The sequence below is a fragment of the Mastigoproctus giganteus genome, chromosome 2 (assembly GCF_048544385.1).
Source record: "Mastigoproctus giganteus isolate SK-2022 chromosome 2, ASM4854438v1, whole genome shotgun sequence".
NCBI classification, from domain to species: Eukaryota; Metazoa; Arthropoda; class Arachnida; order Uropygi; family Thelyphonidae; genus Mastigoproctus; species Mastigoproctus giganteus.
In genome coordinates this window covers 255,326,359-255,342,207 of record NC_143576.1, presented here as the reverse complement: position 1 = coordinate 255,342,207, position 15,849 = coordinate 255,326,359, and the positions used below count along the sequence as shown (strand labels likewise).

General features: G+C 34.9%; 1 protein-coding gene across 1 annotated transcript in view; it reads right to left on the bottom strand.

Annotated features, from left to right (window-relative positions):
• LOC150090396 (Fanconi anemia group D2 protein-like) overlaps positions 1-15,849 on the bottom strand; it is a 204,939-nt gene that overhangs the window by 41,061 nt on the left and 148,029 nt on the right. Inside the window, exon 22 of the mRNA XM_090390299.1 lies at positions 5,146-5,222. Coding sequence (XP_090246425.1) covers positions 5,146-5,222 — 77 coding nt within the window. The remainder of the gene's footprint in view (positions 1-5,145; positions 5,223-15,849) is intronic.

Here is a 15,849-nt window from a genome sequence, read left to right as displayed (position 1 = left end):
TACTTCAAAGGAGTGCATGAATGCTCATAACAATTGACAAACATTAATTAATCTACACATATCACCTAGTTTTGGGAGGGTGAATGAATGCTTGTAACAAATGACAAACATTATTTAATCTACACGTGCCACGTAGTTTCGAGAGGATAAATACATTGCATTTATCCTTCCACAAATAAGACAGGCAAGATTGTTGTTATGGGGGGTTTGATGGTGCATAAGCTGCTTTGGCTATAATGCAGGCAAGATTTTAATTAAACTAAGGGATGAAATGGATGATGTGGCTTTGGGATTTGGCACTGCTATATGATATCAGCCACTCCTGAAATGACAAATACCAAACTTCAGGTCAAAAGATACTAATTTTTGATATGCTGGGGCTGTTGCAGCCTTCAAAATGAAACTTAAACTATTTCAGAACCAGCTGGAATAAGTTAGCCCATGTTATTTTTCTTCCTGTGATTTGCTTCAAAAAGATGGAACAGTAAATGTTCCCCGTCCATGTGGCTGTAGAAATGACTGATTCCTTGGCTGAGAATTTTAAAATGAGCTTCAATGACTTTTATTTCAATGCTACAAATGTACATATCTTTGGAAACCCATTCGCCACTGAAGTCTGTAATGCTCTAAAAAACTGTAATATGCTTAGACTTACTGGTTGAAATTGGCATTCAGTTTTGAGTGCCAATTTTAACCAAGAAGTTTTAATGACCTTTAAGCATCTTTATTAGAATTTCAATTAAAAGTTGATATAAAATCTGGCACATATACAAGTGAGCAAATGTTTTCACATGTGAAACAAAATAAATCACAATTCCATTCAAGATGTGCATTCACATGATATAATGTAAATTAGAATTTCAAAAACAAAACCAAATAATAATTCTCTTGAAGAGCAAGGACAGGCCTAAGTTTTACATTAATAAGATAAGTTTGGGGTATTTTTATTGCAATGTTCCATTTTATATTCGATTTATGGTAAAGATATTTGAATGCTTCAGCCCTTGAAAGTATATTATATCTTTCAATATAGCTCACCTGCCTAAAAGGTTGAGAACCCTTGGGTTAGATAATGGAGTCTGCTTGGGACTTAACAATTGCCTTTTGCAAAAAATGCTTACATATCATACCAACTTTTTATCTCTGGTCAAATTTTATTCCACAAATAACTCTAGAGAAACAAATCAAGATTTTATACATGTAATTGTTATCATGTGGAATCAAAACTTATCTTTGAGACTTTTTTTAAGCTTAATAAAATATATGAGTACTTCAATATTTATCTCAACCAGTAAAGCAAAAAAAAAAAAAAAATGGACAGAGAAAAGTTCTCAAATCATCGCAAGTGTATATGTTTGCTTGTATAATGCTTGTATATGTTGCAATTCAATACTAATCTCAGCCAAGCAAAAATGTGAATTGAACAAATTTAAGTTTAATCAGATCAATGCAAGTAGTTGCACCACAAGAACTTTTTGTTATAGGTCTCAACCTGATAATTAAAAAGAAGTGAACTGGACAGATCAAAGTTCTCAGATCAGAACTGTGAAAACCACTGTGATACTTCTAAATAGTCAGGGAACCTGCATAAACACTGCATACGGTTTCAATGCATCAACAGAACGTTTTGAATTCACAGGGGGGAAAAAATGCTAGTGTATGAAATATGAATTTCATATGCACTTATTATTTATGCTTTCCCAAGTAACTTTCCAAACAATATGTACACCACCTAAAGTGAGTTTTTAAGGAACTTGTAAATTTGTAAAGTTGCATCATCTACACCGATTTTTGAAACTATCAAAAATATGAAAACAGATGCTATTACTTGTAACCATGCACACTAATCACTGGACCATGGCTGGAGTCCAGTATGCACTGTCACAAGCCCCTGTGCTGCAACAAAAATGTATGGCCCACTGTGACTGTACAGCTGAAAATCTGGCTGCCATTAATAATTAGTATGTACATGGTTAAGGTGAATTTGTACACTCTTCTAGCCTCAGCCATCAAGATAACAAATAGAAATCTATTTTATTTATTACAGATGTCAGCATTTCCCTGTAGAGTTTCAAGACAATCTGTACATGTACATATACAGAAGTAATTTTTTGATGAAGGCTGAAACAACCTTCAAAACATGTGTGAGTGGGACTACACAACACACAAAAAAAAAAGTGCAAAGTAACAAAACAGTTGAAAGAGGGTGCAATTTCTATATTCACTCATTTTCTCAGTTCTGCTTTAAAAAGAATACTAAAGACTAAAAATCAGACTTTTTCCTTCTTTATTCTATGTTTTTTTTTTCTTTTTCCCAAACACAAAAGGAATTAGAACCTATAGTACTTTTCAGGAAATACACACAAAAGGAGGCTATTCCAAAGAACAGAAGTAGAAGAAATAAATAAGAAAAAGCCAGTTCATCAGTTTGCTGTTTGTTATAACAATTTAAGCTTTTTAATTCCAGCCATAATTAAAGTTGTGCACGCCATCCTCTAGGATGCTATTTACTATATTGAAAATTTGTAGCTGCCAACAGAGATTTGTTTCCTTCCCCTTGTACAATTCAAGTGTAAAAAAAAAGTGGTGGTTCTCATTTTTATTGGTGCAATATTGGGGTGGGGGAATGAACTCTTTGCTTTTTAACTTCTTTATTGTAGTCATTTATCCTTTGTTTTTAAAGCTGATCAAAGATACACAAATAAATAAAGGAAAAACACAGTTTCCTATTACTGTGTATATTGTGCACAAGGTAGAGAGGATTCTCTCCCTCCCCTGTCCCCAAAATAGTTGTTAAAGTTGTTGTCTTAGTAGTAGTAGTTGTTGTTGTTTTCATGTCAGTTAGATTAATGCCATGCAAGAAATATTATCACTACTTTCATTTTTTCTCCAGTTTAACATTATATATTGACATTTAAAAATAAAAAAAATAAATAAATAAAAATGTTTCTCATTTTGATAACACTTACTTCAGAAGAAGGGAGCAAAGCAGCTCCCAATACATCAGTCAAACCCCCTTTCAAACCCACCAAACCCTCGAGATCTTTTGTGACATTCCCTGATAAAATTTGTTCAAATGAATTTCTTATGTAGTGTTATATTTCCTTTAAAGATTATACACTAATTGATTTGAATATGTTCTTGTTTAATCTCTGGCATGACCACCAGGTCAGTGGAGTTTACAATAAATCAATCAGTACAAATGTTAATTGTATTTAGCAGTCACGGGCTTGAACCTCAGTCGACTCAAAGAGCGTGTGCTACTGCACTCGCACTCCTGACCACTTGGCTACATCAGGCCTCTCCTTGCACATTACCAACAGGTTTCGTCTGGTGCTAAGCTATAACTAGCAAGTTGTAATGTGAAGAACGAATAGAGCATTGTGTACCCCAATGTTACTTCACCTATAAGGCCATTAACCCATGGACCTGAACTACCAGTACTATTTTCACCAGTTGTCCTTGAACATATGCCATCAGAATATTTGTGATATAGAGGATGACAAAGAAATTTGCAACTCTGGACCACAACTGTTTACACAAAGTAAACGTGACAATCTTGTGAGAGATTTTTCACAAGATTATCAAGTTTGCTTTGGGTAGAATCTTGTGTGAGATTCTACCCAAAGGGTTTGCAGAGTTTTATCAAGACTAATATCAACGAATCTTCTTGTAGTTTAATAAAAACATAGGTTTTGTAAGTCTAAAACAAAATTAGAATCAGAAAATTTAATCTTAAACAGTCTTTTCATGGTATAGACACTGTGAAAAAAGAATTGGTTGGCCACTTTTCTGAAGAAGGCTCAATGATGTATTACATTACTGGAGTGAGTGTTCCTGGAATTTTCTACCAATGTACAGTGTAGAGGGTGTGTATTAAATCATTGAGGCAACCTTCAAAGGAGTTCTCCTTCATAATGGAAACAAGTATGCATCCATTCAGCACACTTAAAAGAAAATTACATAAATATTCAGCTTCTTTTGGAAAAAAAGCTTACTGAAACAGTTCAACCAAGCCCGAATAAATAAGGAAATTGTTTCAAGTATATTTTCACTAAATTCCCATCCCTTCCATATAAAAAAATCAAAGCAAGAATTCCTGTTGGACCTCAAATCCACAAGCTACTGCTAGACTGTATTTGAAGAATCCATGAACCAAACTGAAAGAGATGGTTGAACTAGCTTTAAAAATGCAATATGCAATTTTTGGAAAACAATACACATCCAGATTGTGAGATGATCGTGAGTGGCATGCCAGAAAAGTTTAGAAAACTAGATGCAATATGAGTGTTACGGTATAGTTCTTGCACACTCTCATCTTAACTAACTATTTTCTAGAATGTTTTGGTATTTTAAGGGAAGAGTAGGGAGAAAGATTCCATCAGGATATAAAATAAATGAAAAAGAGGTACCAAGGGGACAGAATGTCAATATGATGGCTGACTGCTACTCTATGCTAAAAAGAGGAACAGTCACTGAAACTAGCTGCCTGAGAAAGTCAAAAAAGGCAGAAGTTTAGTATATAAGAAATCAAGTTTGCAGCCACCTATGCTTGACAGGAGAATGTAGCCTTTGATATTTCTGTTTTTACATATTTTTATCAGTATCTTATAAAAATAACCTAATTGAAAAATTTGCAAAAATAGAAAATAAACCTAAAGCACCTCTATGTCTGTTCAACAATTACACTACACACTAGCCAACAAAAAATATTTTTTGTCATACCTTTGCAATGAAAATATGTAATTCTGGAGGAAATAAACATGCTGATTCTGAAAATCACCATAAAAAATCACATGTACATCAAAAGATGTACCCGTCTACCGATATTTTAATTGTTTTTTTATTTACTTTTGAAATTTCCATTAAAAATGTAGTTCATATTTCATATCAGTAGGATAAGTTAAGATGCAAGAACTTTTCTTAAAATGCACACTGGTCTTATCACTGTAAGAATATTGAGACAATGGACACAACATACACACTATTTTCAAGACATAAAATAAAAATATTTCTCTAGAAACTACAAAAAAAAAAAATAATAAATAAATAATTTTGGTATTTTGCAATTCTGAATGTTCCATGTATTCTCCTAAACAAACAGACTAATTTATGTTATTAATTTATTTTTAAGTTATATCCTACCTTGTGTCGTCTTCAGCCCCAACATCAACCAGAAAATCATCTTGAAAATCACTGATTAGCGTATCATTTATCCAACCCTGTAACATAAATTAAGAATTTGTCAAGGTTATGACAGTTACAAAAAAAAAAAAAAAAGTTTTTATATCTTAAAAATGTCTTAAAAGTAGGTTATATTGAACAAAAAGCTTTGAAGTTAGTCATTATCAACTGAATTACTGGACAGCCCCCATTTTTTCCCCTTCTGGTTGACTTCTGTTTATCCACTGGTTAGATTGTGAGAAAATCTTTACTGCACTTTAAATTAAAATTTTGGAAATTAGGAAGGAAAGTGAATAACTTTGTATCTATTAGGTTGTTGTTGTTGTTGTTGTTATTTGGTTTTTAGGAGCATTAGCAACTAAGGCCATATTGCTCCGAGAATATGCGGTGGTCATATCATGACCTTTCCGCATCGTCCGTATTTGGTGGTGACGGGTTCGAACCCCGGTCTAATCAAGAAGCGTGTGCTATGCACTGCTGCTCCTTCCCACCTGGCTACGGAGGCGCCACATCTATTAGGTGGTAAAGATCATATCATAAAGACTTTCAAAATACTTTGGTAATTAAAAATATTGTATTTTCTGATAATGCTAGGTTCATTAACTTTCTTGTCACTGGATAATGATATTTCTTATTCTGGCTCTTCCATCTTCAAAATCCTGTTCATTAGAATATCAAATGATGATTTAATATTGGTGTTTTTAACAAATATGATATTATAAATTGTGACAAGACATACTCGTTGAGGTTGTTAAGATTATATCTGTTCAACAATTACACTACACACTAGCCAACAAAAAATATTTTTGTCATACCTTTGCAATGAAAATAAGTAATTCTGAAGGAAATAAATGTGCTGATTCTGAAAATCACCATAAAAAATCATGTCTACATCAAAAGATGTACCAATGTTTAATGTTAAAATAAAGGGATATATACATATAATTAATGTTTGTAATACAAGCGTAAAAAAATATTATACATTCTCTATAACTCATTTAACTTCGGAAAAAATATATAAATCATAGCAAAATAGTTATATTTCAATAATATATAACCAGCAAACCTTAATTGTCCTTAAAAATGTTTGCTATTAAGGTATTTTCTCTTGTATTCCTGCTTACTCTCCCTCACAAGGTAATTGCTAGATTACCAGCAGTAATCCCCCATAATTACAGGATCCCAGCGACCTTGTTACTGCTTTTCCATCGTGGAAATATCTTGATGAAACTGCTCCCTTGTTCATCACTCACATCTCCCAGATTTTCAGGGGAAAATTTGAGTGGGAACGGAGAAAAAGAATTTTCAGCGACATTCTACAGCCCATGTTTTTGTAGCACTCGAGTAAATTAGGCACAAACATTTCATAGTTTTATTCTTTCCTATTACCCAAAAAAACCATGTACTACTGCCTTAAATGATCGCCAAGCTGCCAATTCAACCTCCATTAACTGGGTTTCAAACACATTGTCTTTCAGGAGTTTCCTAATTTGGGATCCTATGAAAATTCCATCCTTAAGTTTGGCATATGTTAAATTAGGAAACACACTTCTAAAGTATGCAAATCTGTTATCTTCTTTATCTAGTCGTTTACAAAATTTTTCATCAATCCAAGTTTAATATGCAGGGATGGAAGGAGAACCTTGTTTGACTGCACTAAAGGAATATATTTTACATTACACGTCCGGATATGAACTCGTCCCCTTATCCCAATGTTGCACAACATAATCTTCTTCTGTTGCATGGCTTTCCCACAAACACAAAAAAAAAACAATTAGCATTAGCATTAGTAGAGGCATTTGATGCAAGAAAGCAAGCTTATGCAGCATCAGCCAAAAAAAAAAAAAATAATAATAAATAAATAAATAAATAAAAAATAACCACTTCCACTTCACCCCTCTGTTCGCTCGAAATACCTGTCCAGCTGAGCCTTAAACTTATTTAGGCTATCAACTTCCACGACAAGGGATGGAAGTCTATTCCACCAACCAACCACCCGCTGGCTAAAGGCAAATTTCCTTATGTCTATCCTACATCTGTCTTTTCTCAATTTGAATTTATGCCCTCTCAGGTGATTATTCTGAGCAAGAGGAAAAATCCCATCAGCATTGAGCATGTTCAAACCATTCAAGGCTTTATACACCTCTATCAGATCACCTCGCTGGTGCCTAGTCCCCAGACACTGTAATTTGCAAAACTTAAGCCTTTCTTCGTAAGAGCACCCCTTTGTTCCATTCACTAATCTTGTTGCCCTTCTCTGTACTCGTTCCAGCAGCTCTACATCCTTCTTGAAATGAGGCCTCCAGACCTGTATACAGTACTCTAGGTGGGGCCTGACCATTGCCTTATACAAGGGAATAATCACCTCCTTATCCCTGCTGGAAAAATTCCTGTATATCATCGACAATACACCATGAGCTACTCTTGCAGCCCGTCTGCACTGCTCAGAAAACTTCATATCTGCCTGCACAACCACCTCCAGGTCCCTTTCATTCTCTACCACTGTCAGTGTAGTACCACAGAGTTGATACGTTGCTCTGGGGTTGCTGTTTCCCATATGTAGTACTTTACATTTGTCAATGTTAAACTTCATTTGCCACCTCTCAGCCCGTCTGCTCAACCTTTCCAGATCCTGTTGCAGTAGCATAGTGTCAGTAGTGTCCTTGACAACCCTGCCAACCTTCGTATCATCTGCAAAATTGGACATTAAGCTTGATATACCATCATCAATATCATTTATAAATACAGAAAACAATAATGGACCCAATACTGAACCCTGAGGGACTCCACTAATAACATTAGTCCACGATGAGCAGTGTCCATTGATTACCACTCTCTGTCTTCTCCTCCTCAACCACCCCTTTATCCATAGCAGCAATTTGCCTCCAATGCCACACTGCTCCAATTTGTGCAGCAGTCTTCCATGTGCAACAGTATCAAAAGCTTTTCTAAGATCCAAGTATATAATAACAAAGTTATTCCCTGCATCCAGTTCTTTTGTGACTGTATCATAGTATCCAATGAAATTGGTCAGGCAAGACTTCCCCTTAACAAAACCATGCTGTGTCTGAGCTATAACTGAAGTCTTGTCTAGATGATCCTGCAGTGCTTCTTTAACAAGTGCCTCCATTAATTTTCCGGGAACAGAAGTTAAACTAACAGGTCTATAATTACTTGTGTCACCCTTTGATCCTCCTTTGTGAATTGGGGTCACATTTGCACATCTCCAGTCCATTGGTACTTCCCCTGAGTCCAAGGAAGCTCTCATTATTATGGCTAAGGGTTAGGGTTTGCTTACTTCCTTTGCTGCCTCCTTTAATATAACTGGATAGATCCCATCCACCCCAGGTGCCTTTCTTGTATTTATCTTCAACAATTTCTCCTCCACTTTACTCTCAGTTATTACAAGATTCTCTAGCTTACTGCCAGAGTTGAATACACCTCTGGCATTCCCCTCGCTGAATAACTCCTCATGTGTGAATGTCGATGCAAAATATTCATTCAGTTTGTTAGCTAGCTGAGCAGGATCATCAACAGTTGACCCATCGATATCAAGTTGACCAATCTGATTCATCCCCTTCCTTCTAGAGTTTACATAAGTAAAGAACTCTTTGCTGTTTTTCTTTGCATCCCTTGCCAAAGATTTCTCGTAATCTGCCTTCGCCTGCCTAACCTCCTTTGTAACTTGGTTACAGATCAACTTGTATCTATCATAGGCTTCTGTGTCACGTGTTAATTTGTATGTATCCTATGAATTTTTCTTCTCTGCCGTATGTCTCATTAGTTCATCTGACATCCACTTAGGCCTAAACCTTGAACAATATTTCTTAGTTGGTATGTAAAGCCTAGTAGCTTCCAAGATAAGTTCTTTGAATGCTTCCCATTTTGAATTTGTTGTTGGTAACATCATCAGTTGGTCCCACTGTATAGAATTTAAATACTGTCTCAGTCCATCGTAGTCGCCTTTACGTAAGCAATAACCCTTCCCTTTACCCCTGATGGTAGTTACCTCCTTGAGTAAATCCCACTTCAGCACACTGTGATCACTGCCACCTAGTGGTTCCTGTATCTGCAGATTCTTAATGCATGAAGAATCACTACTGATAATCAAATCAAGAGTATTACTCCCTCTAGTTGCCTCCCGAATATGCTGATGTAGAAAACAATCATCCAATAAATCCACAAAAGCCTTGCTAGTGTGTGAGTGACCAGCCCCCAAATTCCAGTCAATATCTGGGAAATTAAAATCCCCCATTATAAGACTCTCTGATTTACTGGCCCACTCTATTTCCCTGTACAGTTTCTTATTATACTCATCAGAGTCATTAGGCCTATAGCACACTCCTACTCTCAATTTTGATCTCCCAATGCTTATGTCACACCAAACTGACTCGACACTGCGCTGTCCAGCAATGTCGACTGGCTTCACTTCCTTGGATTTCATGTATTTCTTAACTAATAGCATAACCCCTCCTCCCTTCCTATCCTGTCTATCCTTTCTGTAGACATTGTACTCCCCAAATTCCAGTTCTGCCTTCCTTATATCTGTGTGACACTACGTCTCTGAAATCCCCACAATATCTGCCTTTGATGTTTTGAGCAATACCTCAAATTCATCAAATTTATTTACTAAACTCCTAGCATTGGTGTACACGCAAGTATACATGCACCTGTTCTTTTTCTTAGCTACCCTAACACAACCTATGTGTTTATTTGTACCCCAATGATTCCCAGCAGTCTCTGAAATATATTTTGTGACCCCCCCCATGCAAACCAATAACCTTAAGATCACTACATAAATTCCAACCATAATCCTGGTATTTTATAGTATGTAGAACCTTACACATTCTTTCATGACTTTCTTTAAGTCCAACTGAATGAAACATGGGAACTGGTGGAAATTAGTTGCCATTACAAAGCAAAATTACTTTTAAACTTATGTTGAGAGAATAGATTTGCATTAATACTTGAAAAACCTTGGCACAGCCTGCAAAAATCCTCCGCAAAAATGCTAAGTGTGCTCTCTTCAAATTGCAAATTGTTAGGTTCAGCATTTGAACCTAAGAAACACAACTAAAAAAGTAGAAGTCTGATTATAGTGGTAGTAGTAATGAAGGCATGTGATGCAAGAAAGCAAGTGTATGAGCTTATGCAGCATCAGCCAAAAAAAAAAAAAAAAAAAAATTTTACATATTCATTCCCTCTAAATGTTTGTCCAGTTCCTCCTTGAATTTATTTAAGCTATCAACTTCCACAACAGATGTAAATTTGTTCCAGCAATTAACCACCTGCTGGCTAAAGACAAATTTCCACACATGTATTCTACAGAAGTCTTTCCTCAATTTGAATTTATACCCCCTCAGGTTCATAATCTGAGCAAGCGGAAGAATCCCATCAGAATTCAGCAAGCTCAACCCATTCAAGGCCTTCTACACCTCACAAGTGCCTAGTCTCCGGCTGCTGCAATTTGCTAAGGCTTTCTTGGTAAGAGGACCCCTTCGTTCCCCTCACCGAGGACCCCTTCGTTCCCCTCACCAATCTTGTTGCCCTTCTCTGTACATAATCAAGCAACTCTACATCCTTCCGAAAATGAGGCCTCCAGACCTGTACACAGTACTCAAGGCATGGCCTGACCATTGCCTTATACAAAAGGGGTAATTACTTCCTTTTCCCTACTAACAAAATTCCTGTATATCATTGACATACCCCATGACCTGCTCTGGCAGCCTGTCTGCATTGCTTAGAAAATTTCATATCTGACTGCACAATTACTCCCAGATATTTTTCATTTTCTACCACCCTAAGTGTAGTACCACACAGTTGGTACGTTGTTCTCTGGGGTTATTTCTAACCATATGCAGTACTCTGTATTTGTCAATGTTAAACTTCAGTTGCCACTTTACTTTTCTAGATCCTGTTGCAGTAGCATTCTGTCATTAACAACTCTGCCAACCTTTGTATCATCTGCAAACTTCGACATTAATGTTATATTATGTTAAACTAATATCAATGAAATTATGTTTCTCATAAAAAAATTAATCAACTGCAATTCTGAGTACCTGCATCCAAATTGGTGTCATTTCATTTAGATTTTTACCTGATATTGCAATTAATGAATAAAGGGGCAAACTGCCTTTGGAAATGCTGCAAAGCATTTTTAATTTATGACAAGAAGAAATTTTAAAAATTGTTTATTGTTCCAAAATTTATTTTTCATATCCCTGGATTATAGACATCTCTGTGCTAATTTTCTGTAGCTGCTTGTACAAGTCTCCTGTGTCCTCAGTTGTAAAATGTTATAGTCATTCAATGATATAATTAAAATTAAATTACTATAATTAAAATTCAGTCAGACATCTATATAATGACCAATCATTCAATTGAAAAAATTCATTTAACAGAAATTTCGTTATAAAGAAATGTGAACTTTTCAACAGTGAAAAATACTGTAAATTCAGAAATATAGTAAAAGATGGGAAATAAATCAGAAATAAGCAGGAATGAATAAATTTTTTAACATTTTAAAACAATTAATTTATTAATATATACATATTAAGAAATGGCTACACACACGATGCGCACAATATATTAGTACACTTTTAAGAATTATGTTATAAAATATTTGGTTATTTTTTGTTGTACACTGTATTCTACTGTACGGCGTTCATAAAAATGTTCACATTTGTTTAAATACCCGATATATTTTCTGTTACATTTTCTTTCCACTGAGGGCTTCGATGCAAAGTTTCAAATGCTGCCAATATTTCATGTTTGAAAGATTTAATATTGCCCTCATTTTCATCGAGCTCATCGTCAATATTGTTACTAGTTCTTTAAATATGCTCCAAAATGTTGGAGTCACTTGGACATTCAGCTACTATGACATCATTATCAACTCCTAAAAATTCGTCAAGAACAATTTCTCCACTGATCAAACCTCCCTTGGAACTCTTCCCAAGATTGCTCAATGTCTTGTAGTAGTTCATCCCTCTCATTGCTGTTAATTAGCATTTCGGCAAAACCTGCTTTTGCCAAACAATTCTTATTCCTTGCTTCCGTCACATCTTGCCTCCACAGTTCAACTCTGATATGCACATCTACAATTCTATAACAGAATCTATAAGTTGGTTGGTTTCTATTCTGAGTATAATTTTTTTCAGTATGCACCTTCGGTAGTGCATTTTCAAATTCTTGATAATGCCTTGGTTCATTGGCTGCAGTTTAGATGAGGTATTCAGAGGGCAGAAAACAAGCTTCACACTTGTAAGTTTCGAAATTACCAAGTGAGGCGGGCAGAGCAGTTGTCGACAATCAACGAAATTTTTCTGTTTTCTTTCATCATCTTTCTATCAAAATTTAAAATCCACTGCTCAAAAATTTCACTTGTCATCCAAGATTTTTTGTTGTAGTCCTGCTCTAACGACTTTACTCCTTTGGGGTTGTTTGCTTTTGCCTATTACTAAAAGCTTCAGTTTTTCATTACCAGCCATATTTGAACCAACCAAGATTGTAATTCTCTCCTTACTATTTTTACCACCTAAACATTTATCACCTTTAAAAGTCAGTGTCTTGTCCGGCAAACATTTAAAAAATATACCTGTTTCATCAATGTTGAATGTCTTTGGGCTCGTAGTCCTCCATAACTTTTTTCAAAACTGTTTCTTTCCAATGGGTACAGTCTTCTTCAATTGAAACTCCACTTTTACGAGAAATAACTTTTTCGAGTAAGCCCATGGCGCTCTTTAAATTTTTCCAGCCAACCAAAACCGGCTTGGAATGTTTTATACCCCAGAAAAGATGTGTATTTCATAGCCTTTTCTTTTATTAATGGCCCTAATATTGGCACATTTTGGTCTCGAATCAACTTTATCCACTTAAAAACTGCTTCATCTCATCCGTTTTCTCATACAGTTTTTCAGAATGATTAACACACTACTGGCAGGAATACCAAATTTTAAAGCAATTTTTTTTTAATGCCCCCCCATCTACACTATTAAGCACTTCCACTTTTTCACACTACACTCAAGGATTTCCTCTTAGACACTGTAAGGTTGCTTGCATAGCAGCTAAAATAAAATTGATTTAGGGACCACTTGTACTTACCACGTAAAACAGAGACAGGTGAAACTTAGTGCAAGTGTGGATGACTCGTTTATGTGAAACAACAGATGAATTTCCGGGATAAAGTAAAATTACTCTCTCCTAATTCTCTAACAGGATGCTTACAGTAGAAAACTGGTTGATCAGACCCAATTCATGTCGAATATGCCTTAATCTTTGCCAATGCTGTGGATGCATAGAAAGCAGTTGACAAACGAGACTTCTCGGTACAGTAGTGTATAGGATGTATAGGTTTTATTTCTTCTTTTTAGCCACTGCTGACCCACTGCTGGGCAAAGGGATGTATAGGTTTTATTTTCTTCTTTTTAGCCATTGCTGACCCACTGCTGGGCAAAGGGTCAAACCTACCATCTTTTTCTATCCTGTGCCGTGGTTGGCCAGTTTCCTCTTCAGGGTTTTACGGGCACAACTAAATTGTAAAATGTTTTAGCTCTTAATTTGGGGAATTAATCCCTTTAGCTCTTGAAAGCTAAAGGGATTAATTCTTAATCCTTTTAGCTCTTAATTCGTGCTTTCTACAGCATCAGCTCTAAAGCCTAAAGACCAGAAGTATGAACAATGTGTACCCAAGTCTCTCAAAATCAGTTCATTATATAGAAATTATTTTCAATGTAATGACCAAGGGGAAATCAAAAAAATTCACTACGTAGAAAAATTAGCTAAATGGAAGTCGAAGGGATCACTGTACCATTTCTTAGATATTACAAAAATATACACTTTATACATCATTCCACCAAGTGGTGTTATTGAAAAGGGAGAGCCCATTTGGGGTAGGGGTGGAAGGGGTTCTAATTAGTTGAAGTTTGCTGAAGTGTTTATAAAATTTCTCTTTAGGAACTGTCGTCTCCTGACAGGAAGTTGCTTTTAGCTCCTCTGCTTGGCAACAACCTCAGTAATGCCATTTCCAGTTTAGTTTTTGTATATGTATGGTTTATGTGCATTTTGTGTCCAAGTGATTGATTTTACTTGGTTTACCATGCAGGTAGTTTAAACCTCTCTCTTTTTTAAATAGCATAAAAGAGATCATATGAGTCAGCTAGCATTAATAACACAAGGAAGATAAAAAACTATTGGAAAAACTTTTCATTAGAAACTAAACCGGACATTCTAAAAATACTGGATTCGGGTGGGCACTAGATTTACACTACATTTAGTTGTTTTGCACAATTTGAAAATCAACAGTATCATAAATTGTTACTAAAAATAATACAAATACAGTATACATATGATGTTCTCTTTAGGGTAAGCTTTCTTGCATTTTATTGAATATATACTGTATTTATGTTTCCGCACATTATTTATGTATTTAAAGTTTATCTTTAAAGTTTTAAATGTTTCTGATACATTTAATATTGTTATATAGAGAAATGGTACCTTAAAATCAGCCATAAACACCAGACATTTCAACCAGTAAAAATCATTTACATTACTAAAATTTAATGGATAAAAATACCCCACTTAACATAGAGTCACTAAGCACTCTTTTTACAGCCCGATTATGAGTGTTAAGCGGAAGATGCCTGTATAAGCATTTTTTTAAATTTTATACTGACTATACTATTGATTAATGATAATTATATTAATTGTTTATCAATTTTATCATATTTTACTTAACTATTTATTTATTCACTAAATTAATAGACAATAGTAATAAGTTCCATTCCATAGAGTAATGCATTAGAGTAATCACATAGCAATCAGTTTTTAACATATGCACCATTTGTATACTGGTCACTAACTATATAATAGTTAGTGACCTATATACAATTCTTCATATGTTTACTAGTAAATTATGATGCATATTATTATGCCATTAATATTATTATTAGGCCTACATTGTGACGGTATAAAGTGTACAGAAATGGTACTATAATAATTACTTTTATTTGCATATTGATGGATGTCAACCCTAAAAGACATACCTATTAATGATCAAAGCAAGTAACTGGATCTCATTTTATCACCTTTGCTTTTATATTTTATCTTTATTATGTTTCATTGTTTCACTTCTTAAACATTTATTTTAGATTAATATCAGTAAGTTCAGTATGGGTGGGGGGAGAGAGAGATCTAGATAAGAAATGTAGCAAATTGCTGAAAGTGAAGAAAGTTGATATGGGAAACCTATGTGCCCAGGAGAGTCTTGCACAATGACAGCAAGGAAGAAACCTATACATGACAAAGTCCTGGTGTATATAAAAACAGTGCACTGCTTTTATATTTAAAATTAAAAAATTTGGCCATATCTATCTGCACTGACATTTTGTAGCATTTTTTGCTGTTTAAAAATTTAAATAAATAATTCATTTACACTCAATCATCATGGTCAAAGGACTTTGCAACTTCACTGTAATTGTTTTTACTGCAGCCAATATATCAGTGCAATATTAATGGTGGTCTGTGCAATTTTTGAAGCAGCATGTGAATTTTATCTCTCAATGTACATGCACTCATCCATATTTACTTTATTTTGTGTGAAAAAAAAAAAAAAAAAAAAGTGCTTGACAAACAATGTAGAAAAAAAAACAAGCATTAAAAAAAATA